Genomic DNA, 24,497 nt, shown 5'->3' on the forward strand with positions numbered 1-24,497 from the left:
TTTTTTTTTTTTTAGCTCAAAAGTTTTCAGTTCCCTGAACCAAATTGTGGACTCCGTGTCCTTGTTCTGGTCCAGTTATTCCAACTGGAAGCAGAGGGTGATAACAAAGTTTAGGTCATCCAGCAAACATCTCCAACACCTGCTTCTTGGTGTTCAGCTGTCATCAGAATCATGATACACAGAAACATACAGGGAACGTCCCCCTTAGCAACATTTTACGCCTAAAATAGATTCAACAGGCATGTTTGTTTGTGAATAATAGTGACAAAACATGCCAAAAAATACAAATAAAGACAATTAAATAACAAAAAAAAAGGTTGGCAAAGAAAAAAAAAAAATCAATTCATATTGTATTGCATGTAAATATTGTATAAAATCCTTAAAAATACAGTTTAGGTAACTACTTAAGTACTTTAGTCATCACAGCCAAAAGTGCAGAGGTCCATAAATAAAACATTGACTGTGGGTAGACAGCGGGGCTTCTCTTGAGTCGACGTCCCCCATGACCCCACTCCACCACCACAAGGGGTTGAATGAGTGGCTGGTCAAAGGTCAGAGTTCATGAACTAGGACTTAAAAGTTCCTACATCGATGCACAGAGAAGAAGAGAGGACAGGAAGGTTGTTTTTTGTTTTTGTTTTCTTTTTGTTTCTCTTAAATCATCTCCTATCGCTGACATACACACTCGCAGATGCACAAACCTCATTCACACAGTTGCAAAGTTCATTCTCAGTAATCACTGCCTGAAGTTCTGTTGACAGAGGCACACCTAGAGAAAATGAGGGTCGGACAGGGGCGGGGGGGAGGGGGAGGAAGTGGGGGCACAAAGAGGAGGGAGGGGGGGTTACTGTAAGGCGGCGGGGATCCAGGTTTTTTTTTTTTTTTTTTTTTTTCCTCTTTTGAGACACGTTTTCAGAGTCCTTGCTCAGTTTACAGTAAGAGCAGAGGGAGTGTGTACATGTCGCTGAGCCCGGCAGGAAACAGAAAAAAGAGTTATTAAAGCTATCGCAGCGTCAGAATAAATACACTGTCGGCAGGAGAAAAAAAAAAAAAAAAAAAACAGAAGAGGAGGCGGTGGAGGCAGGGAGGGAAATCCTTGATCATTGAAGGTTTATACCACAGTGGGCTGGTGTGTCTATGCATGTGTGTGTGTGTGTTTGTGTGAAGCCTAAAAGGGGCCACAGGAACTAACACACCAGGGGCCTGTTTCACAAAGCAAGTTCACCTCAGTCGGCCTCTCTTTGAGCTGTTCTGGCTTCACTAAACCAAACAGTGGTGATGGTAGAAACCGGTCTCACAAAGATGCCTCCTGGCTCTCTCAAAACCGCAGTTCACCAAAACATGGCAGGAAGTCGTTCACATCAAAGAGGTGCAACAAGAAGCTAATCACATGCCGACAGATCGAAAAGCTGTGTAAATAATTTAAGATAAAACTGTTGATCACTTTGGTCACAGCAGCAAAAGTAAAATTCAGTGATATAGATCAAGATATAAAGGACAATATGCATAAAAGGCAATATTCAAGTAGTAGACAATAATAATCAAATTATGATCAAACTACTGAAGGTAATTGGGTGTAGTTAAGTGTGAGTAATCAACATATTCGACATGTTTGGTATTCCACAGTGAGAAAAATGTAGATTATCATCATTTGTGCTCTTGTGTTTCAAGGTGAATAAACAATTAAAATGACACAAAGAGTAAATATGCACATAATAAGGCTTGAATAACAGAAAGCTTGATTATTGTTTGTTATTCCATAACCACAGAGACAAACCTCTGACTGACTGGCAGATGTGTGGTTTTTTTTTTCAGCGATCAAAAGAAAATTTGGTTGATTGATTGATAATTTCAGTCAATAAAAATGCCAAACATTCCCTGGCTCCAGATTCTCAAATATGAGAATTTGGTGGTTTGGACAGCTGGTCGGATAAAATGAGACATCTGAATCACCCAGAGAGCCCAGTCACCTCGGACTCTATGAAATTATGACGAGTATTTCTCTGTTGTTGTTGTTTTTTTTAAGCATTTTTTGGATAACGCGATTCAAGGAAATAGTTGTCAGATTAGGTTAAATGGTTCTAAATTAGTGTGCAAGACGAACTCTAACCATGATACTCTGCTTACGAGTGAAGCTGAACGGTCTAGCTTTATTTCTTTTGGTGTGTGGCCGTAACATAAGTGTGATAATGCTGTCAGAGGTGTTGTGATATAGAAAATAAAAGTAATAATAAAAGGAAATAAAGGCTTTGTTTCATGCTTTCTTCAACTCCACGTCTACTATTTTCATAAATCCGGATGCGTCACCTAATTTTATGCAACCACAGGACACTTATGTTGTGTGTGGTTATTTATTTCTTAATAATAATAATAAGAATAATAATAATAATAATAATGATGCTACACTTGGCATTTCTTTTAACTAAGCATCATTATCTGTAGAAACATTTTGTGTTCATTAAGTCCCACCACTTTTTATTTTTAGCTGCACTGATGGATTATGAACACAAAATTGACACTAAATACTTAAATGTTGTCTTCCTGCTACATGTTAAAAGCCCTGTTTTAAAGTCAGATTGTGGCTATATCTTGTATAGTTGGCATGGAAAGAGTGATTCAGTGATTCTACTGATGATAATGCTTTCTTGCCATGTACAGATTTTGATTTAATCTCAATTAAACCCTCTCTGGAGCAGCACAGTGATACAACTTGGTTAAAGAGAGCCATCTTTGTGAGACCGGACAACCTGATTTGAACTCAAGAGTTATCAAACAAACACTATTTACGCTTCATGAGGCAGGCCGCTAAGAAATACATTTCACTTTTAGGGAAAGAAAACACACAGAGCGCTTTGTTTAGCTTATTTTTCTGCCTACACGTCCTTCGCCGACGCTGTTCAAGTGCCTGGTAACTTGGTATCAAATGCTCCACCATTAGTTCTGATACTTCAAACCTTTTGAAGAGGGAACCTGGACCCTATTCAACAACAACTGAGAGCGCCGTCTCATTAAAAACACACAACACAGCTGAGAGCGACTGTTACTACAGCTAATTAACGGGAGTATCTACCACACAGTCACCTGACGCTCCCTCTTTTTAAAAACACTGAACCTAATCTCAGAAAGCAAGAACATGAAAACATGATCACCGTCGATGAAAAGAAAAAAAAAAAAAAAAAAAAGTTGTCTTAAAATTTCCAGAGAGCTCAATTAACAGAAACATCACCGATAAAAGGACAACAGCCTACAAAGACACTGGAAAAGGAGTAGCACTGCAGGGATGGAAGCCATTAAGACAATACTGGATATTCAGGCTTCCCAATTAACACTTGTTTCCCCGAGCAGGGGTTGGGTTGGGAGGGGGGTTTGGGGGGGTCCTTCAATCTGTGTGACCATGGCTAACAGAGCGCACACCCCCCCCCTCGCACTGCAAGTTGCAGAAAGGCACTAGAGTGGGGCTGTTGCTAGCCGTAGAAAAGTAAAAGCGATATACATTCATAGCTCACAGGTTATCTTAACCGCAATCTGGGAATAAATACACAAAATGCACTTGTAGAAAAATAAAATGTAAAAAAGCGTGGCCCCTATTTTTTTTTTTTCTTCTTCTTATTTTTGGATTCTGGGAGATAAGTATGGCTACTTTTTCGCGGCTTTTTTTTTTTTTTTTTTTTTTTTTTTTTTTTTTTTTAAACCCCCCCACCCTACCCACCACTAGAAGGCAATTCAGGAGTGATCCTCCACTGCTCTGGCCGCGAGCAGTCGAGCCCTTTCATGCACGCCGATATGGGAATAAGAGGAGGAGGAGGGTGAAGAGGAGGGATGGAGTGAGGGGGCTTCAGTGGGAAGAGGTGGAGGTGGGGTGTGGGGGTGGTGGGGGGGTGGGGGGGGGCTGTTGGTAGGAGGTCAAGGCTCAGCTTTCAGTGCGAGGAAGTAGAGGGGAAACTCAACAGAACATATGTTCAGATGTTCAGACAACAGAGAAACCTCATCCAAAAACAGACACACACGCACACACATACAGCACACTTCTCAGTGTCTTCATGTACAGTGTTAAGTGTAAGGACCTGGGAGACAAACATGTGCATGAATCTGTATTTGTTTGGTGAGTGTGTGTTATGTGTGTGTTTGTGTGTGTGTGTGTGTGTGTGCACACAGGGGGAAGGAGGGAAACCGGCTGTTGTTTGTGCTCGAGCTTCACGAACAAAGAGAAGTCAGTAACCACAAAGACAACATCTCCTCTTAAACCTCAGCAGTGCTCGCTCACACACACACACACACGCACACACACGTGCACAGAAACACACACACACACACACACAACTCAAGAATATGTTGGGAGAGAAATGAGCTCCAGCTGACAGCAGGGGGAAGGGAACTGGAGTGTTCTGCCGAGTAAGGAGTGTGCGTGTGAATGAAGAGGAGGAGGAGGAGGAGGAGGAGGAGGAGGAGGAGGCGGAGGAGGAGGAGGGGAAGTATTGGGTTTGCAAAAGGAGGGAGCAACATGAGTGCAGGAGGGCGAAGGAGGGGAAGTGGGGTGCATTCCACAGCTCTGCACAGAGGCTTGACACTCAAAAAAAAAAAAAAAAAAAAGAGATGTGTAGTGAAAATCCTGACTGTAGACGGAGTTCAGCCACTCCGGTGCTCCTCTCCCACCCTCCTGCCACCAGCTCCGACACTCCCTCTCACACCTCCTCCTCCTCCTCCTCCTCCTCTTCCTCTTCCTCCTCCTCCTTCCTCCTCCTCCTCAGCGTCACGTGAAGGTGGTGTGTCTTCATGTGTGCTTCATGTGTTTGTTTGTGTGTGTGTACGGTAGTTGTTCGATGATTCAGTCAGGCCTGTGAAACAGCTGCGACAGACGTGGCTGCTTGTCCCCTCCTTGAGGAGATCGCAGCGAGTCCACCTCCGCCGCCGCCATCGTCGCCGACCACAAAAAATTCCACTTCCTGTCACGTGGCCGTTGCTTCAAGGTAGCTCTGTAGTTTGCGGACGGTGGACTCGTCCAGTGAAAAGAGGTCAAAGTCAAAGGTGGTGTTGGTCACGTTGAAGTGGCCCGTCTCCTCGATCAGGTTGACAATCTGATATACGAGAAGAGAGACGAGAGAGAAAATCAAGTTTTCATTTCCCCAAAGAGCAATTTGACTTATAGACAGCAGTCAGTGAAATAAAAAAAAATTAAAAAGACACAATTAATTAAAACAATAAATACAAAAAAAGTACAGAGAGTAACACCAGTGTCACTGTTGTCATTGTTACCAGCGAGAAGAAACAACCAGGGAACCACCGTGATGCCTCCACAGCTTGTAGAAAGCCAAATTAAATTTTGTTGTTTGAATAAAAAACCTCATATATATATGTTAAAGTGCAGCTCTGACTTGATAAAAGTGGCAAAGATTATTTAAATTTACAAAAACTTACCTTTAAAAAAAACAAACAAGCATTTTATTAATCTTAACTCAAAGTTTTTTGTTTTTAGTTCTATAATGTTTTATGCGTTTTGTTATTTTTACTGGTTTTACCTCATTTTATTTTATTTCAGGTATTCTCTAATTAAACCTTTAATAGCTGGATTTCATTTAATTGTGCTGCTAAATTGTTTTAAATTTAGCTTTTCCCTTTATAACGCTATTTGGAAAGGTGCTACATAAATTAAGTTTATGACTTTACGGCAAACACTCACTTTTTCCCCAGTGGGGTTTTGTTTTCGGACCAAACCAGCAGATCATATTAAATGTTAGAACTTACTCAATAAAAGGAAGTACTGAAAACTTCCAACAGAGACTCGTCAACATTTAAAAGTCTAACGAGCCGTTCACATGTAAGGACTTAAAAACTGAGACATCGATAGGCTGCTATTCACTGTGAATGGGACCTGGCTTTGCAGCCCGGTGCCACCCACTGAGCCACAGACTCTTCAGGGGGAAAGTGGAAGCAAATGTCCTCTGATGCAAATGTGAGCAAAAAAAAAAAAAAAAAAAATCAGCCAAGAGCCAATTGCACTCGATTTGATTCCTGCAGAAACTGAAGCACAGAAATGTTCACTCTTCCGCTCCACTACGTGAAAGAACTCGCTCACTATCAGTCTCATCAACTTGTGTGTCTTTGTTGTATTAAAAGCTTCAACATCACATACTGCGAGGTTAAAAAAAAAAAAAAAGATTGCAAACAAAGCTATTCTGTACTCAGGAAACAAACAGTGCAACAGAAAATTAACTACTTCCTCGTGTGTGGCAGCTCCATCAGAAAATAACCATCCAGTCGGAGCAGAGTATGTAAATTACACGCTCAATGCAACACATCCACAACACTGCACATTCATGGGAGGTGAAAGATTTCCATCTGAGAGGAGAGATGAATTATCATCTTTAAAACATGACCACCATGATGTTTTTATACTTTTTTTTGTTTGGTTTGCTCATTTTTTAACAAAGTTTAAAATGCAAATTACTGTTTTTTCCCCCCGTACGCTTTGTAGTTTAGTTTTATATTCAGATACCTCTGATGAAATAGTGCAACAGTTAGTAGTATCGAGCAGAAAACAGAGACACAGAAACACACACCTGCTGCAGGACGTTACGCTCCCTCAAAGCCATCAGTCTGCGATGAAGGTCGACCAACTCTTCTGTGTACGCCTGAAGAGTTTGGAGGAGGTTACAGAGGAGAATGAGATGAAAGACAAAAGGAGAGGAGAGAGTCATGAGTCAGTAGAGAAACCGGTAATATTTGTTGTCTTCCATGACTTGAATTTTCTCTCTGTATGTTTGTAGAACATCGGCACGAAATAGTGAATCTAGAAATGATCAAGATGAAGATTTAAGGACAGAGGACGTAAATTTTAGAGATTTTAAAGCCCCCTGAGACAAAGCTGATATTTTAGTCTTTATACATAAAGTTGACTGACACCCGAACAACATAATTATGGTGCCGTTCTAGCTGTACTGGAAATATTCGGATGTTATAAAAACATCTTTATGTTATAGTTATTTGCACTTGGTAGCCTTTTTACATTTCTTGCTATTTTTAAAGATGCAAGACCAATTTTGTTTCCCTAATCGATAATAATGTGGAGCTTGATTCACATGATTTCAGACGTCTGTGATTTGTTCTCTTGCAGCTGGTCCAGATATGGTTAAAAATGAACCAGGAAATGCAGGCTAAATCACCAACACAAAGCCTTTTAATGTGGACTTACATATAAACAAAATCCATCTCCATGAAACTCAGCAGATGTTTCAAAGTGAAGGAGTGATAAGATCACTCCACCAGAGTTTCCCTTTAACACTACTTTAATCTTCTAGTTACAAAGAGGAAGGAGATTTCTTTTCAGGGGGTTCATAGGTCTGTCTAAACATCTGGATCGATTCACTGGCCGTATTCCATCTTGAATTCATTAATGCACTCATTGAACATTGGTGAAACACTGCATGTGTGTGTGAGAGTTGAAGCATAAAAAGTTTGATTTACCCTTCCTACCTTGTCGTATCCCTTCTTCAACACCTTCTCTGAGCGAAACGAGGAGTCTGGACTCTTTCTGCCTGACACCTACGCTCGGACAGAGGAAAGACAAGATCAGAGAAAGAGAGAGAGAGCAAGAAAGAAACAAAAAAAAAGGAGAGAAATTACAGAGAGAAAAGATACGAAGAAGAGAGAGAGAGGCAGCGATGTGAGACCATGAGACTATCTGGGACACTGATGACAGTTAATACAGCTGAAATGGTGCAATCCTTAAACACTGTGGCTGAATGGCTTCAGGCTATTCCGTGTTTGGTAGCACCACAGCATTAAAAATACAGCATGTACTGATATTTAAATTGTCTAAACTAACACCTTAGAGTGCTGTTCAATAATGTTTTGACAGTATAACTCATACGTTGCTTTCTCAAACACACAAAGCACATCAGGAAATTACAATTAATGTTGGCAACTGAAAATTAAAGAATTTATGTAAACATATTGTCATTATCACCGACGGCTCTGGTGGTTTCCATGTTTATTTTCTGGTCAAACTGCTCCGACCTCAATATGTCAATGTGTTAGCAGCCGTCGGAGGTCTGTCTGACTCACTTTGTTATTGGAGGAGCTATGTTTCTGCGGGGGCGGGGCGGGGTCTCGACTGGGGCGGTGCGAGCCGTCACTGCTGTCACTCTCGCTGTCCAGGCTGAGTCTGACAGGGGGGGGGGGGACAGGCAGAGGCCAGAGGTCAGTCACACATAGATGGACAGAAAGAACACATTGTCATACTGCTTGCTGTTGTACTTGCAAGTGTGTGTGTGTGTGTGTGTGTGTGCATCTTAAGATTGTAAATTTTATTAGCTGCCAGTATGGGGTTCACCACTCAGCAAAACAAATCAACATCAGCCCTTTTCGGTTATGGGCTTCATTTCATTTCATCGTTTAGTGGAGGAGACACCGCAGCCTAAAATTAGAAAACCTACGTAAACAACACTGAGGAGAGAAAACTGGTGAGGTAGGGAGAGAAAGTTTAAAGGATACAATCTGGTGGTTTTCTATATTTTTCTTACAAATCTCATGTGCAGAGCCAAACCAACAATGAACTCATCCTACTTACAAGTATTGTTTGTGTATCCAAAGCCTGATATATCTTATTCCTCTGTGCTGTAGACATCCGTTATTGTCCAAAAACTATTAAAAACATGTCAGTGAGTCAGACCGCTGCACTGGCTGACATGTTCCTTCGCCAGGAAGATTATGGTCACGGTAGTTTGTTTAGAAAGCTACCGCTTAGGAATGTGGTTACCTTTGCAGAGCTTTGCTAGCTTGTTGCGCTACATTTAACAACCTCTGAACTTTGTACTACAGTGTAAATAACTTTAGTGCAAAGTCAACAGGTTGAGAATATGAATAATATAGAAAATCACCAGCATTGTCCTATAAGGCACCTGTTTGATTGCAAACATCTTACAAGCTCACTGCATGTTACACTGTGCAAGATGGTTTTAATAAAATCTTGGTTGCAATCTGTGTCAGTCTGTACAATATCAGTTTTGACTTATTTCACATTGTGATGAATACCTGTTGAACTGTAGTGCTACAACTGGAATATTTATTAAAATAAAAACAACATATATATATGCACAGACGTGTCATTAACTCGTGCCGCCACTTTCTCATCTTATTGAAACGTAGCAAAGCAATAATGAAAGCTTTGGCTGCAGTGCTGGCACTTCGATGCATCACAAAACCTCAGAAGAGGAAGAGATGAGAGTGTGTGAATCCTTTTGCAGTCAGATAAAGAGGGCTACATAAAACACAGATGAGGTTAATGTGTTTTAGCAGCTTGCCGATGATTTCCACTGATAAACTAGTCTCACAGTGCGATCGAGCACCGCCATTGTTGATCGAGATTTCACCACGTTTCTCTGATGATTTTAAACTCTCATCTCACGACAGACCGAGATAACTCAGCAGTGTTGAAGTGCGCTTTAGAGAGACTGACCGAGAGTCGCGGTTGGGGGGGTTGGTCTTGATGGGGGTCTCCTCCTCCGAGCTGCTGTCATCATCATCTGACTCTTCTGATTGGATCTCCTCCACCATAGATCGCAAGGGGCCTGAGAGAGACGGACAGACACACAACCATAATATTACTGACCTGACATGTAAATCATTTGCATCTTCCAAGATTTCAAAAGAGCACAGATACTCGTATTTTGTATATTGTGGCTTTTGGTCTTCTTGTATCTTTTCTGATAGTTGTAGCCATCTATGTTTGTCATCTGTATGTTATTTTTGGTACATAGAATTATCAGTCTTTTTTCCTCTCTTCTGTTCTGTATGTTGTGCTACTGTGCACCTTTTTTTTGTGAGAGGTCTTTATAAGCCTATTTTGTATTGTGTTTATTTATCGAGGCAGTGTGCAGTTTTTAACATAAATGATGCACTGCACCAGAGTTAGCTCAAAGCTAATTTACATCTGTAGTCCCCCACAATCAAAACATACAACAGCACAGCAATAAACAGTACAAAGCAATAAACTCACAGAACACATTATACAAAATACAAAGCTACACACAACAGCACATCACATACACCCACAATGTCAACCAGAAATCAACAATGCAAGCATGTCAAAACAAAAGCAAGATTATTTGAGAAGACCATGAGATCAAATCCAGACTCAGTGGCCACAGAGCTAACTTCCTTAGCTTTTTAAATTCACCAACACAATCCTTTTTTATATCTGTCTATTGTGTCTGTATTTGAATTTGTTGTTTTGTTTTTTCCCTTATGTTCAACATGTTCATTTTAATGTTTTTAATCTTATTATTATAATATTTTAATAATAGTGTTTTAGTATTTTTAAATGTCATTTTTTGTGTTTCATTGCCACAACAACAAAAACAATGTGAACTAAACTATAACCTCATATTCCAAAAGCCTTTAACAGACTCAAATATTTCACATTAGATCTTTACTCCCTGATCTTTACTTCCTCTCCAGTGAAACCAGCTGTATTGACTGTACCTTGCCCTTGTTTCTGTCCTGGCTCAAAGTCCGAATCTGAACTGGAGTCAGAGCTGGAACTGGAGTTGGAAGGACTGGAGGGGGCCGACTGCTGTAGGAGGAGAAGGGGACAGAAATATGTAAGAAAGTTAGTGGGACAAGATAAAGAGATGTAGGCTGATTGAATTCAAGATCCAAGATTTGGAATAAAATAAGGTCAAACTTTCACATTTTTTTGTAAATGCAGTTGTGCAATAAATCGATAAAAATATAAATTAGCAAGTGCGCAACGAAATATGGGGATCATAAGATGAACAGCATGACATCAGAAAATCCTTTCAGACATTTCTTTCATTTCCAAGAAAGAAAAAAAACTTAAACTCCTGTTACCTCTGACTTCGAAGATGCTTCATCCTCTGAATTCGACTCTTCGGACTCTGGAAGTTTCTTGGGCTCCTTCAGCTCCTGCGTGTCGTTTTTGCCTTTGGCCCAGCGACCCTTTTCCTTGGAAGGTTTCTTCTCCGCGTACGGTTGGCTGGCTGCAGATGACGAGGAGACGCGGGGAGATGTTCCTGTGAAGGCCCCGCTGGACGGCCCCTTCGGCCCCTCAGAGCTGCCTTTCTTCTGCTTCTTAGCGCTAGGTTTGGGAGACTCCACCGTGGAGGGCCGTTTCCCGGGGGCTTTGGACTCTGTGGGCCCTCCTCCTCCTCCTCCCCCACCACCCCCTCCACTCCCAGCCCCCCCTCCTTTAGGGGACATGCCCTCCATCTTTGACTCCTTCAGTGTGAGTTTAGGCTCCTTGAAGGCCGCCTTGGGTAGGACCTTTACTTCATCTTTCACTTTGATCTCTGACGGCTTTTTTGAAGACGATGATGAGGAAGAAGAAGGGTCGCGGCCACTCTTGCTGCTTCCATCTCTGTCATTGTCCCCTTTCGACGTGGCTTTGCTCTCAGAGTCTTTTCGGGGACGTTCCCGGTGCTCCTTGGTCACTTTGTGCGGTTTGGGTCCTTTGCTGCTGCCACCACTTCCTTCTTTACTTGGCTCCTGGAGAGAAATAAACATCTGGATGAACAGCAGCACTGTCAACACCACTCTTAGCAAAGCGCTCAGCTTAAGGACGCTAACGTGGGCACAAGCTCAACTGCTCACAGACATTAGCCTTGCCAGTCTACTCTGCACTGTTGTCACAGTACTTCCTGACAATCAAGTGTCAAACACTGCATTTTTTATCAGGATAACTTCAGCCAAAACAAAAAAAAAATGCTAATTTCTCTGTAGGAAACAATTAGTCTAGAGCTTCAACTAACCATTGCTTTTGTTATTGGTTAATATGCTGATTATTTTCTTGATTAATTGCTTTGTCTATATAATGTCAGTAAATAGTTTAAGAAATGCTTATTATACCTTCTTAGAGTCAAAGGTGACATATTCAAATGTATTTTTTGTCCAAACAACAGTAAAAACCACAAAGATATTCAGAAATAGTTTTATAAAGAATGGAAAACGGAGTTTGAGAGAGAAATTGACACCCCAGGCTCTTTTCTCACCTCCACACAATGAGGTGAGAAAAGAAGCGGGTGTGAACTGGGTATGAATTTCGGATGGTTGGTTTCACAAAGTTGCAGAAACCGACAGACACAGTGGGCACCCTCTAATCTGACGTCAGAAAAGTGTAGGTGAAGATTGTTCCCAAAGCTGTTTGACTGTCCAGCGAGCAGTTCTGATGACACCAAGTCCTCTTTCTGCCTCAAGCTGGTGCCGAACACACACCTGCTCACGCCATGTAATTAATGTGGATCTAAAAAACATTTCTACATCATGAGGAGGAATATTAGTTAAAGATAATTTGCAGACATGGTTCTTGACTCAGAATCAGTTTGTCCAGAAAGAGGTAAGACTTTGTATAGTAACTATAGTAACACACAGCGACACAGGTCGCGGTACAGACGATCAAACCTTGGCAAAAGGCAAAAAAAGTGAAAAGTCATTTCTTTTCAGTCAGGCAGGCAGGAAGAACTATACTGGTCTGTGAAGGGTTGATACAATAACTGTGGCAACACTGGAAAAAGGCAAATGGATCAACTTCCTGATTTCTTCTGATATGTCCCTTCTCCTGGCAGATAAGCTGGCTGGTGTGTAACACTGCATACATGCATACAGATGCTCAAGCACAGTTGGTAGTGATTAGAGAGGCCTGAGTCAGCCTGTTCTGAAGGCTGATTTGATGTTTTTGTTGAGGGCACACAATGCTTACTTTGCAAGTCGGCTATACCTTTTTTTTCACAAAATATCAATAAATTGACTGGAATGATCAATGAAGTTGTGAGACTTTCGGGATAGGTTGTCTCTTAACCAACCTTTGACACGTGGGAGGTCTTTGTCTTCTTGGGGTCTGAGAAGGCAGAGAGCGGGATAGTGGGGAGCATCGGGTAGTCTGGACTGGGCCTCGACACAGCTTCAGCCCCCTCTGGAACCACCAACACCTAAATCAGAGAGACAACAGTTAGAAGAGCGTCTGTGTTGATGTTTAAAGCCACCGTACGTCACAACGCAGTGTAAATTCTCAAAAACCTGTATAGGTCCGAATATAAATGATATGATGATGTCACAACATCAGATATTCTTTTTGAATTGAGAGTGTATCAGAGTACACTGGATCCTACTATGAGTGTTGCATGATGGGTTGTTTGTAGCCTTAATGTTGCTAAGCTAGCGAGTGTCTTTAAGTTTGTTTATAGTGATTGTGTTAGAGCTGGTCAGCTCTAGGGCTGCAACTAATGATGATTTTGAGTATGAATTAATCTGTCAATTATTTTTTTCAATTAATCAAATAGTTGTTTGGTCTATAAAATGTCAGAAAATGGTGTAAAATGTCAATAACTGTTTCCCACAGTGCAACCTTAAATGTCTCATCTTGCCCCGACCAACAGCCCATAACCCAAAGATATTCAGTTTATTATCAGTTAAGACTCAAGAAACCAGAAAATATTCACATTTAAGAAGCTGGAATCAGAGAATGATTACCAAAATAGTTATTTTTCTGTTGATTTAATAACTGACTAATTAACAAATGAGTCCAAATTGTCTTCCAACATCTTAACGGCAGAAACAAACCGTGGACTAAATCATCTGTCAAGCAGCCAAGAATTGCTGCAGTCGCAGGTGACGAGGTGCTAAAAAGTGACTGATTTACGTTCTGCTTTAATGGAAATATTTCTTTTTTATGAGAAAAAAGCTTCAAGGATGAGGACTCTTTTCTCCTTGGGTTAATATTATCTCAGGGAAAATATCCTAACAGGACGAGTGTGAAAGTGTGTTATATCTTCAAAAAGTCTTTTTTTTCTCCAAAAACAGGTGTTGGAAAAGGACGGTCTTCTTATATTCGGGCCGATAAGTTATTTGTCGAGGCCTTTATTTAACTCAACTGAAGAGAGAGACAGGCTTTTACGTGAGAATTTATGGTAAAATGCATTATGTAGTGACTGCTACTAGAGTACTATTGTTCATTGTGGCACTGCTATTGATTTTAGTCAGTCATTCAGTCATCAGTCCACTCAACCTGGCAACCAGCCAGTGTGTGTGTGTGTGTGTGTGTGTGTGTGTGTGTGTGTGTGTGTGTGTGTGTGTGTGTGTGTGTGTGTGTGTGTGTGTGTGTGTGACAGACTCACCCCTCCAGCTTTGATCAGCTTTCTCCTGAATTCTTTGGTGGGGTTGTTGAAGGTGAGCTTCTCACAGCGCAGGTGGTTGACAGGGGGGTTTCCCTCCAAGTTAAGGAACAGGTCGTAGTTGAAACACACCTTTTTTGGCTCTTCCTAAATAAAAGACCATAGAATAAAAGTTTTTTTTTTTTTTTTTTAGTCATCGTGTCATTTTAACCTTTCTGTGCAACACAAGCTCATTTGTGTTTGTCTTTCTGCATTACTGCCCTAGATACACTCGCCTCTCAATACCTACATATTTCACAACAATAGATAAAAGCCGAATGAACAAACGATCACCCTGGAAGTCCATAAAACACACAGACATAGTCGGGGCCTGCACACTGATAAGGAACAAGTCACATTCCTGGGAGAAGTAGAGACACGGACGATTAAAGTTGAGGAAAAGGCATTAAGACACTCTTGAGAGATTTTATAAACAAAAACGTCCTTTTGTAAATGTAGAGATGGATGAATGGTTGCTGATGTTTACACTCCCTGTGTTTCCCTCTCGGTATTTTCTTCATCTTTTTGACAGATTTGTTGATTGTGTATATGTTAATTGCACATAAACAGAGGAAGTACATTTCTTGGATGCAGTCCAGAAGTCTAATATTATGAAGACTTTCAGGAGACGATGATAAACTAATGTGCACGTATATACATCTTTCTTTCATTGTTCATTCCAATGACCGATAGAGACCAAGAAGTCCTGGTATAATAGTGTCTGCTCATTTTAATTCTTTCACTTTTATGAATGTCGCCATGTCAAAACAATGTTTAACTAACATTCATTGAATTATCTGGACCAATCGGGGCGTGTGTCAGTAAAGCCATTCACAAAACAGTCTATAAAAAGGTTCTGAACTGTCACTGAGGTTACATGCACTTAAGTAATCGGATTATTCCCGGCTTTCGGGCTGTAACCTTATTTCTGAAACGTCACGTAAAAGGAAAACCAGTTTCCTTCATCAAGTTAAGGACTTAACCTGGTTAACACGGGTAGATTTCTGCTGGAAAAACCTGATTTCTCCAAATAACCTGGATTCTTGTGTGCACGTAAAGGCGGTCCATACATTAATTTCAATATAAATCAATATTATAGCATCCACTGCGTTTAAAATAAATCAGTTTACAACACTCAAACCGTACTGAAGTTAAAATAATTACGTTTGTCCCACATCTCATTCTAACTTGCACTAGTCTTTCTTTCTAGTATTTTTATTCACTGCCCAAATGTCTGATCTGTACATTCCTACACGTACGCCATCAGCAGTATACAAGCAAACTATTTGTGTTCGTTTTTCTCACCTTGTTCTTGAAGTAAACCTCAATAGGCATGAGGAAGCCTGCGTAGCCCGACTCCTCCACTTTGTACGGAGGCTCCTTGCATACTGCAGACAAACACAGACGGAAATACAGTGAACTGTTGAGAGTGACACGAATATCAAACAAATACCCTCAGAAACAAATTTAAGTAACATTATTTGTAAATTACAGTCTCGTCAAACTTTATACTGTATTACCATGACAGTGATGAACATGATATCGGTTGTTTAATGAACATTTTTTCATATAATAGAAGATTGAAATATAGTTTACTGACAGTAAAACCATTTGTCAGGATTGTCAGGATATTAAAAAGGTTCCCCTGTGGAGTTTCTGACCTCTAGTAGCACTATGAAGCAGTTTTTTTTTTTATGAGCGGGTCCCCGTTTTGTTTGTCTGGTGCACGCGCATGATGCAATACATGTTCTTGCCAACGGTTTCACACTATTCCACTGACCTACTGGTGGCTGTAATGTGCCAAGAAACGCAGAGAAGGAGAAGAAGAAGACCATAGTCTAGTGTACATGGATTTAAGCAATGCAGGATTTAAAATACTTTGCTTTGAAAAAATGGCTTTGCAAATGTGTTTTCGAGGCAGGAAATGCACTCAACACTTTTGATAGACATCAAGGATACACACAAATGCGTCTTGGTGAGTAACTCTTAATGTAAACTAACTGGGAAAAGTCCACAGGGCGCTTTTAATGTTGTCCGAATCGCACGGGCTTCGTTTTATCCACCTACAGTCAAATACATTTAAAGAGTTTTGACTTTGTAGATGTGTTGGGGCATTAACAAGATGGACTGTTAGAGCTTAGAGGATCAACTTATAAGACTGTCAGGAATGTAAAATAAAAAAATGACATATGGATTATTCAGCTGCACCATAGCTTAGCCTCACTCTGACCTCTTTGAATTATGTTATGAACAACTTCATTTTAAAAATTGAGAATGTCATTGCCCCCCTGCTAGAGCTTAATCAGTTTCTGATAAACCAAAAGCATCACAGAGAAATGTAAAGCCCAGAGAACTGAGCACCGAAAACTGAATCTTAAGCACTTAAACAATTATCTCACCTGCCTTTTTTTTAATCCTGAACTCTAATTATTTCAGTTTTTATGTTACTAATCTTTGTGCAATTAGTTTACATCCTTACGCATTTTAAATGTCTTGTTCTGTATTTCTTAGTCTTTTATGAAATGTGTATATAAAAATAACTTGCTTTGCCTTGCAGACAGAGATAATGTGTGTTTGTGTGCATGTTTGAATATCGTTATCTCTGTCATCATACCTCTCTTGGGTTTCGGGAAGCTCTCATGCAGGCGGAAGACAACCTTCTCTACAAAGTGCTGGATGTCGCCAGTCTCTGGCCCTCGGACAAACACCATCCAGTCGTGTGTGAAGCCTTCTGATGTCACTTTCTTCCTTAGCTGGGCTCTGTGGCCCAACTCCAGCTTCACCTGCACTGTGCACTGAAAAGACAAATCAAAGAGTCAAATATTGTATATAATAGGTCTGTAGACTTGGGAGAATATAGACGAGACAAAAAAACAACTGTAACATGTGAACTACGGAGGCAGGGTGAGAGGAAAAAGACTTTTCAGATCAAGAAAGAGATGATGATGACGAATCGAAACATGTCTGCTGTTATCTACACTTTTTGCATATTGTGGTGAGCACATCAAGGACAAATAAATGCCTTGAGATTGCGTCTTTTGGACATTTAAGTACATGCTGATCCCTTGCTTTCTCACGATAGAAACGTTTACATGTAACCTGCATTATGCATCACTGTGTTGTATACGATGCATACTAAATTAAATGTGTCAGCCTAAAACAGAAGAGAAGAAAAAGACATACAACGAGGGGTAACTTGAAGTTTACTCTACATGATGTCTATAATAAAACAACTAGGACTCCAAATAGCAAATACTTTAATTGTCAATTACTGTTTGGTCTATAAACTGTCAGAAAATAGTGAACAATTACAATTTCCAAAAGCACAAAACAGTTTAGTAACATGTAAGATACAGAAAAGCAGCATATTCTCACAATGTATAAGCTAGAACAGGTGAATGTTTGGCATTTATATTTGATTTTACTAAATTACTATTACTGATTAATAGTTTCAGTTCTAAAAAATAGTATCTGGATTGCTTGTTCTCACGCATATATATATATAAACTTTATGCTTTTTCTGTTGTGTAACTTGCATCAGATATGATCATGCTTTTCTAAGAATAAATATTACAAATGAGTCAGACTAAAAAAAGAGGAAGAAATACTTTATTCTAAAAATAAAGAGATGAATAACCTGAATTTAAGTAGGTTTACCATACATGACTTACTCGCCTATAATAATAAATAAATAGCAGCTGAGACACCTTGCAAGCTGAGATTGCTTATGAAATAAACATAAGCAAAGCCAGTGGTAAGATTAACCCAAGGGGGCATTATTCATTGGTTTCTGATTCAACCTTGTGCAAAACCTCTGAATTTCTATTTTGAGTGTGTGGACTTTATTCTCAAGGGGAGAGACTGAGCACTTGGCCTGGACAAACACAAAGCGGGACTGGTGTCGGGAAGCTCCCTGTGGAATGGGAGTGATTAGCTGCCCAACCGGCAGATCTCAAAAGGTTTGTCCAGAAGAGGGGCACATTGCTGGGCTACCTCTCTCTGTCAAGAACAATGACGGCAAACGGGACAAGCGAATGACACCGCACTGGTGTGATGGGGGTGATAGGCATAGTAAATGAAGAGGCTATGGAGATGGAGTGCAGAAGGGAACGAGGGGGGACGAGAGGCGACAGAAAGGCACTTTATGTCCAGGGGAGGACTGAAGAATGTGGGCATTTGGCCCCGGCACTGAGCGGCTCGTGAGCTGGGACTGAGTGGGAGGATTAGAGGGGACCGGATTGAGATGAGCACTCTCACACAGGCTCTCTCTCACACACACACACACACACACACATACACACAAATACACACACGCACACACCTCCTCTGCCTGGCACTCTGCCCGGCCATTCTGTGGCAGTAATGCCTTTAAACTCCAGACTCCACCACACCCATAGTGAGCAGCCACGGAGTCCCTCCAATCATCAACACCTCCCTCCCTCAGCCCGACTCCACACACACACACACACACACACACACACACACACACAAAAAAAAATCAGGAATGTGATAAGGACAACATTAAAAACCAGGATGATAATGGGCCAAAAGGAGGACACTGACTCTACATAGAACAACAAATTCAAAAGCTTCAACGTGGAAAAAAAACAAACACAGAATTCATACAAATAAGCATAAAATTAAAGAGGTTACAATTATTATTGTGATTAGTTTCATAATCAATCAATCTACTTGTCTTTAAAATGCATGTTTTGCCCGACAAACAGTTCTAGAGCTGCAACAATTAGTCAATTAATCGGTTGGTCGATCGACAGAAAATTAATCACCAACTACTTTGATTATCGATTAGAGTCATTTTTTTAGGAAAAAGTGTCCAAATTCTCAGATTCCAGCTTCTGAAAATGTGAATATTTTCTGTTTCTTTAGTCTTTGTGACAGAAAACTGAATGTCTGTGGGTTGTGGACTGTTGGTCGGGATAAAAGACGACTTCTGATGACGTCACCTTGGGCTTTCAACCATTTTTGGACATTTTATAGACCAAACGACTAATAAATTAATCAGGAAAATAATCAACAGATTAATTGATAATAAAAATAACAGTTAGTTGAAGCCCTAAACAGTTCAAAACCCAAAGATATTCAATTTACTATCATATATGACAAAAAAAGCAGCAAATCCTAAAATCTGAGATGTTGAACGTTCATTAAAAAAAAAACGACTTTAAAACGATTAATAGATATAAATAATAGTTGCCCGTAGCCTAATCAATCAACTATTTGTTTCAGCTCCCAAGAGAATACTCGGTCTGCAACAAACGATTATTTTCATCATCAAATAAGCGTTGATTATTTTCTCTATGAATCACTTAATCTATAACATAAAAGAAGTGACCTCTTTAAATTGTTTATTTTGTTCGCCCAACAATCCGAATCCCAAATATATTGAATTAACTATGATATAAAACAGACAAAAGCAAAAAACTCTCACATTTTAGAGGTTGAATAAAGCAATTTCGACAGAAACTTGAATGATTATCAAAATAGTTGCCAATTAATTTCCTGTCGATCGGATTTATTTATCAGTTCATTGTTTCAGCTCACGATGATGAATTACACCAAGTCTTAAAATATGAAACCGAAGAAGATATGAAGCCGAATATCAGAAACAGTTGAGTGAGCGGTGCAGAAACGTACATCTAAAAAAACTGACCGCTTGCTCTAATTTCTGCCAATGATCATAAAATTTAAATCGCAGGAGGCAATATGAGAACGGGAGAATAAATAAACATCAATTGAAATGTGTCAAACTGTCTGAAAATATGAAACACCCCGAGAGATACAAAAAACAACAGCTGAGTTTCTCAAATCATTCGATTCTTTGTAATATCAGATGGGCAAAACTACTTTTGGCATCACATTTTTATTTAGCTAACCTTTACCAAAAAGGCAATGTAGCGACGCAAATGTAAAAAAAACAAACACAAAGCCACTAAGACTGAGATGATGCTTTTGAGCCCTCTCTCTCTCTTTCTCACACACAGTGCTCCAATTGAGGGGAAATACAAATTTTGGCAGACACGCTGGCTCCCATGAAAACAATGAACTCCCAGCTGCCATGTAAATAACACCCCTCATGACCATGTTAATCTCTTCCAGCTAATAAACGATTGAAGTAAAAGTCAGAAAATTTCCCTCGGAGAAGAGAGGAGGACACACACACACACACACACACACACACACACACACACACACACACAAACAATCATGATGGTGGTGCTGACGCTGTAGGTTCCGACTAAATCCTTCATTTTTGCCAAACGCTTATATATATCTACAAGACGACACAAATAGAGACAAAACAGTTACTTGTAGTGGAAATCATGTGTGGGGATCATGAAAAGCTGCATGACTACTCGTCCTGTCATCCCAACTGTAGCGTTCATAAACACACATCCACTCAACACAGCTAGCAAACAGCAATAGTCTCAGCTACAGCTGCAACGATTAGTCCATCAAAATCGATTGTCAGACAGTTAATCACCAACGATTTTGATAATCCTGCTTCTTAAATGTGAATATCTTCTGGTTTCTTTAGTCTTCGATGATAGTAAACTGAATGTCTTTGGTTTGTGGACTGTTGGTCAGGACAAAATAAGACATTTTAGGTTTCATCTTGGGCTTTGGGAAACAGTAATCGTCATTTGTGACCTTTTTCTGACTTTTTATAGACCAAACAACTAAAAGTTGTGCCTTTACTCTACTGTCCATACATAACGCAGTTAAGACTAGCCAAGCTGTCACCTGGCTGTATCAGGATGCTGCAATGTGCATTAGATAAATAAATTCCAATGAACCAGTGACGGACTTAAGTTGACTCACTTCTGGATGTGACAGCGTGGCAACAGACTAACAAACATTGCAAATCTTTACACTCTCAGTTGGCAGTTTATTGGTATACAACTCGTGGCTAAAAATAATGTATAATACAACAGCCTTGAGGGTTATAATGTTCATTTATATCAGCAAGGGTCGATAAAACATTAGAAACAGCCTCTAGTAAAAAGCAAGTCATAAAGTTGAATCAACCTCTCGAAAGCAACAAAACAAAATAACCTTTTTTTTATTTCATTGAATGGTTGTTGTGTTGTTGTTAGACAGCATTACTTTCAGCTACGTGTACCAATAAACTGGCAACTGAGTGTATATATTTGTGCAATAAGAATGAGAGATCTTTGGTAACACTCACAGAAGTACAACTTGACTACCTTTTAACTCGTAGCTGAAGACTTCCTCTAGATGATCTAGTTAAAAACTTCAAAGGGGCCAACGCTGAATGGGGACTAGTTCCAAGAAAGTGGCTGGGCAACTTTCCATGGGTGTGTGTGGCCTTAACATCTGAAATATAGTCTTGAATATAACCTCAGGCATTTAGAGAGTAACCCATTTTGAAGCAATATCTCCCTTACAGTAAGCAGATATGTAATTTGGTTCACCCACTTATCAGCTTGTGAAGTAAATCGTGCAGCTTTTTAGGCTGATATAAGTCTTTAATAGTATGAAACAATGCAAAAAGAAACAATGCAATTATATTAAAGGTGAAGGCTTGAACTTGCAAGAGCAAATCTGTCTTTACATCTGGTTTTTTTTGTAATGTTCAGGATTCTTTGCCTTATCATGATCACCCAATTGCAAGGGTGCCCATCATAACTGGAGTCAAGTTCAGCCACACTGGGAATTAGTCAGGTTTTCCACCATACTGCGTGTATTTTAGTCTACAACCCTGAATGAGGCATGCATTAAACATTAACCAACTGTTAGCAAATACTCCTTTAGATATTTCAAGAAGTTGTGTGATGGTTGCTGGTTTTATTAGCCGTGTGTGTGTGAGGTTTCAGGGCCGCTGGCAGTGGAGACACCACCCCGCCTCTCCAGCCCAACCTGGAGAGGACAAATCTTTTTCCCCCGGCGCCTTGTAGCGGCTCCTTAGCCTTTAGCCAACGGCCGACACTCTCCTGGTAGGTAGACTAGCTTAGCTTAGCTACACAAAAAAATGGTTTTCATGGTGTTTAACGGCGTGCATGTGCTTTTTAAACACAGCAGAGCAGAATAAACACCAGGTGTGAATCTCTTTGTGTGCCCGGTTGTGGCTGCAGCTATGCAGCGGTGCTGAGCGGTGTGGTAGACTGGAGCTAGCTAGCGGTAAATACCGATGTATGAGTGCCCAAGCTAGCATAGCTCCAGAGCCAAACAACTACGAGTTCATTAGCAGCAGGAGCTTTTTTTTTCTTCTGGCTAGCAGTACAGATGATTCATTCCTGCCCTGCCGGCGCGCAGCCTGCTGGCGTTTTCTGCGTGAAAAGTTCAGACCCCACAAGGAGACGGAAAAGCCACTGTACCTGGTTCTCCATGTTCCTCTGGCCTCAGTGATTGTTGTATGTATTTACAGCGGTGTTTGTGGAGCGTCTCCCCAGCCTCGGCTCCTCATTGTGTGTCAATCCAGCCCAGAAGCGGAAGGCAGACGGCTCCCCTCCCCTTCCAGACGGCTGCTGGCAGGCAACCAAAACAGAAAGCTCGCTCAGCCAATCGGAGAGCGAGGAATTTAAGCACTCTTGAAAGGAGCCAATCAGAACGGCCGGGAGGCGGGGCAGAATCCGAGCCGCAAATACAATTAAAGCATTTTCTGGTGGTTGTCTCGAGTGACAGCGAGCGTGTCCCAATGGCTACAGCCCTGTTTCAATTGTAAAATGCACATGATGTTAATTGATTAATCGGAGCTCGATTGTATTGCTTTCACAATTTAGCTATTGATTACTGTATGGTAAATGTAATATTAGTAACATTAACAATGACAGTCATATCCCACTTTTACAACTTAATAAGTCTCACATTCCTCTTATATTTACACAGAATAAGTTTGTTGAAACTTCTGAGAAGTTCACAGTTTCGCTTTTGGTTCATAAACAAGTCTTATGAAACAATAATAAACTCAATAAGTACATTTACTCAAGTACTGTACTTAAGTACAATGTTGAGATGAGTTTTATGCTACTTTATACTTCCACCACTACATTTATTCAACAGCAGAAGTATTCAAGTCCTTTACTTAAGGAAAAGTACTAATACAGCAATGTAAAAATACTCCATTACAAGTAAAAGTCCTGCATGAAAAATCCTACTAAAGTAAAAGTACATAAGTATTAACAGCAAAATGTACTTAAAGCATTAAGGTAAAAGTACTTATTTCATCCCTCTGGCTGATATACTATTATATATGACATTATATATGACATCATTAGATTATTAATACTGAATACTGAATAATACTTTATATATACAGTTAGCTAGTTTAGTCCAGTGGTTCCCAACCTAGGGGTCGGGCCCCTCCAAAGGGTCACCAGATAAATCTGAGGGGCCGTGAGATGATTAATGGGAGATGGAAGAAGAAAAAACAAAGTTCTGATACACAAATCTGTTTTCAGTTTCTGGACTTTTTCTCTAATCTTTGATTTTTGGTGAAATATTGGATCATTTGAACATTTATTGAAATGAAACCATGTGAGAAGTTTAGAGGGAAAAACCACTATTTGGTGGAGCTGTTAACAACTCATAGACATCTGAAATGTGACCCTGACTACGGCTTTTTGAAAAACGTCAAAAGTCACAAAAGTTGGAAACCACTGGTTTCATATTTAACAATGTGTTGTATTTTAAAAGCTTGTGATATTATTCATTGTGTCAAATCTTCTTCATAAAATGACTTATAGCGAAACTACCAAACCAAATAGTGTATAAATCAGTTAAAATTAGCTCCAACTGTGACATTTAAGTACTGCCTACGTGTTAATGTATTAATAATGATCAATGATATAATAATGTGACATTAACAGAGGTCATTCTGCATGAACATTCTTACTTTTGAAACTGTCAATACATTTTGTGGCTAATACTTGTATTTGTGTAAACATTTAAATGCAGGACATAATTTGAATACCAGTGAAATTAATTAAAATCATGCAGAAAGCTGTTTTTCACCAGCAGTACATGGTTGCCTACACAAGAAGTGTATTCCATTGTATCTTATGTTAATTTTTCTAAGACGTCAGTCAAAAGAAATATCTAAATTGAATCAAAAGTAGTGAGTGAGTTTTTTGTAGCATTAAGATAAATGCTTTGTAAACTTGGGTATATCTGGATAAGAGTATTATTACCTCCAACTAACTCCACAGGTAGTCATAATAAGCTTACTCAGCCTCTGTCTGAACTTCTCTAGTCTACTGGTCCCATTTCACACGTTTCATCTGAAAAGAAAGCGGTATTTCTGCCGATCGAAGACGTCTTTTACACAGAGTCAGGGAGCGAGGGCCCATTGCAGTC

At 40.0% G+C, this 24,497-nt stretch overlaps 1 protein-coding gene across 2 annotated transcripts; it reads right to left on the reverse strand.

The window, feature by feature from the left end:
- Positions 1–848: 848 nt before the first annotated feature.
- On the reverse strand, positions 849–22,690 carry LOC122989472 (protein ENL-like). 2 transcript variants are annotated; one of them, XM_044362380.1, is made up of 12 exons: positions 22,520–22,690; positions 16,777–16,957; positions 15,468–15,550; positions 14,127–14,270; positions 12,816–12,941; positions 10,849–11,502; positions 10,480–10,570; positions 9,455–9,566; positions 8,062–8,161; positions 7,471–7,539; positions 6,558–6,629; positions 849–5,075 (listed from the first exon to the last, which is right to left on the reverse strand). In XM_044362380.1, the coding sequence occupies exons 1-12, from the start codon at positions 22,529–22,531 to the stop codon at positions 4,947–4,949; spliced, it is 1,773 nt and encodes a 590-aa protein (XP_044218315.1). In that variant the 5' UTR covers positions 22,532–22,690; the 3' UTR covers positions 849–4,946. The 2 variants fall into 2 exon arrangements, with proteins under 2 accessions (XP_044218315.1, XP_044218314.1); XM_044362379.1 differs by having other exon boundaries at positions 7,462–7,539; positions 22,520–22,688.
- Positions 22,691–24,497: the final 1,807 nt, after the last annotated feature.

Source organism: Thunnus albacares, chromosome 9, assembly GCF_914725855.1.
Source record: "Thunnus albacares chromosome 9, fThuAlb1.1, whole genome shotgun sequence".
NCBI lineage: Eukaryota > Metazoa > Chordata > Actinopteri > Scombriformes > Scombridae > Thunnus > Thunnus albacares.

Coding starts and splice junctions, on each gene's coding strand:
- LOC122989472 (XM_044362379.1), bottom strand. Junction 14,271..15,467: donor AGGTTTACTTCAAGAACAAG/GTGAGAAAAACG, acceptor TCTTTTATTTAG/GAAGAGCCAAAAAAGGTGTG. Junction 11,503..12,815: donor AGACCTCCCACGTGTCAAAG/GTTGGTTAAGAG, acceptor ATTTCTCTCCAG/GAGCCAAGTAAAGAAGGAAG.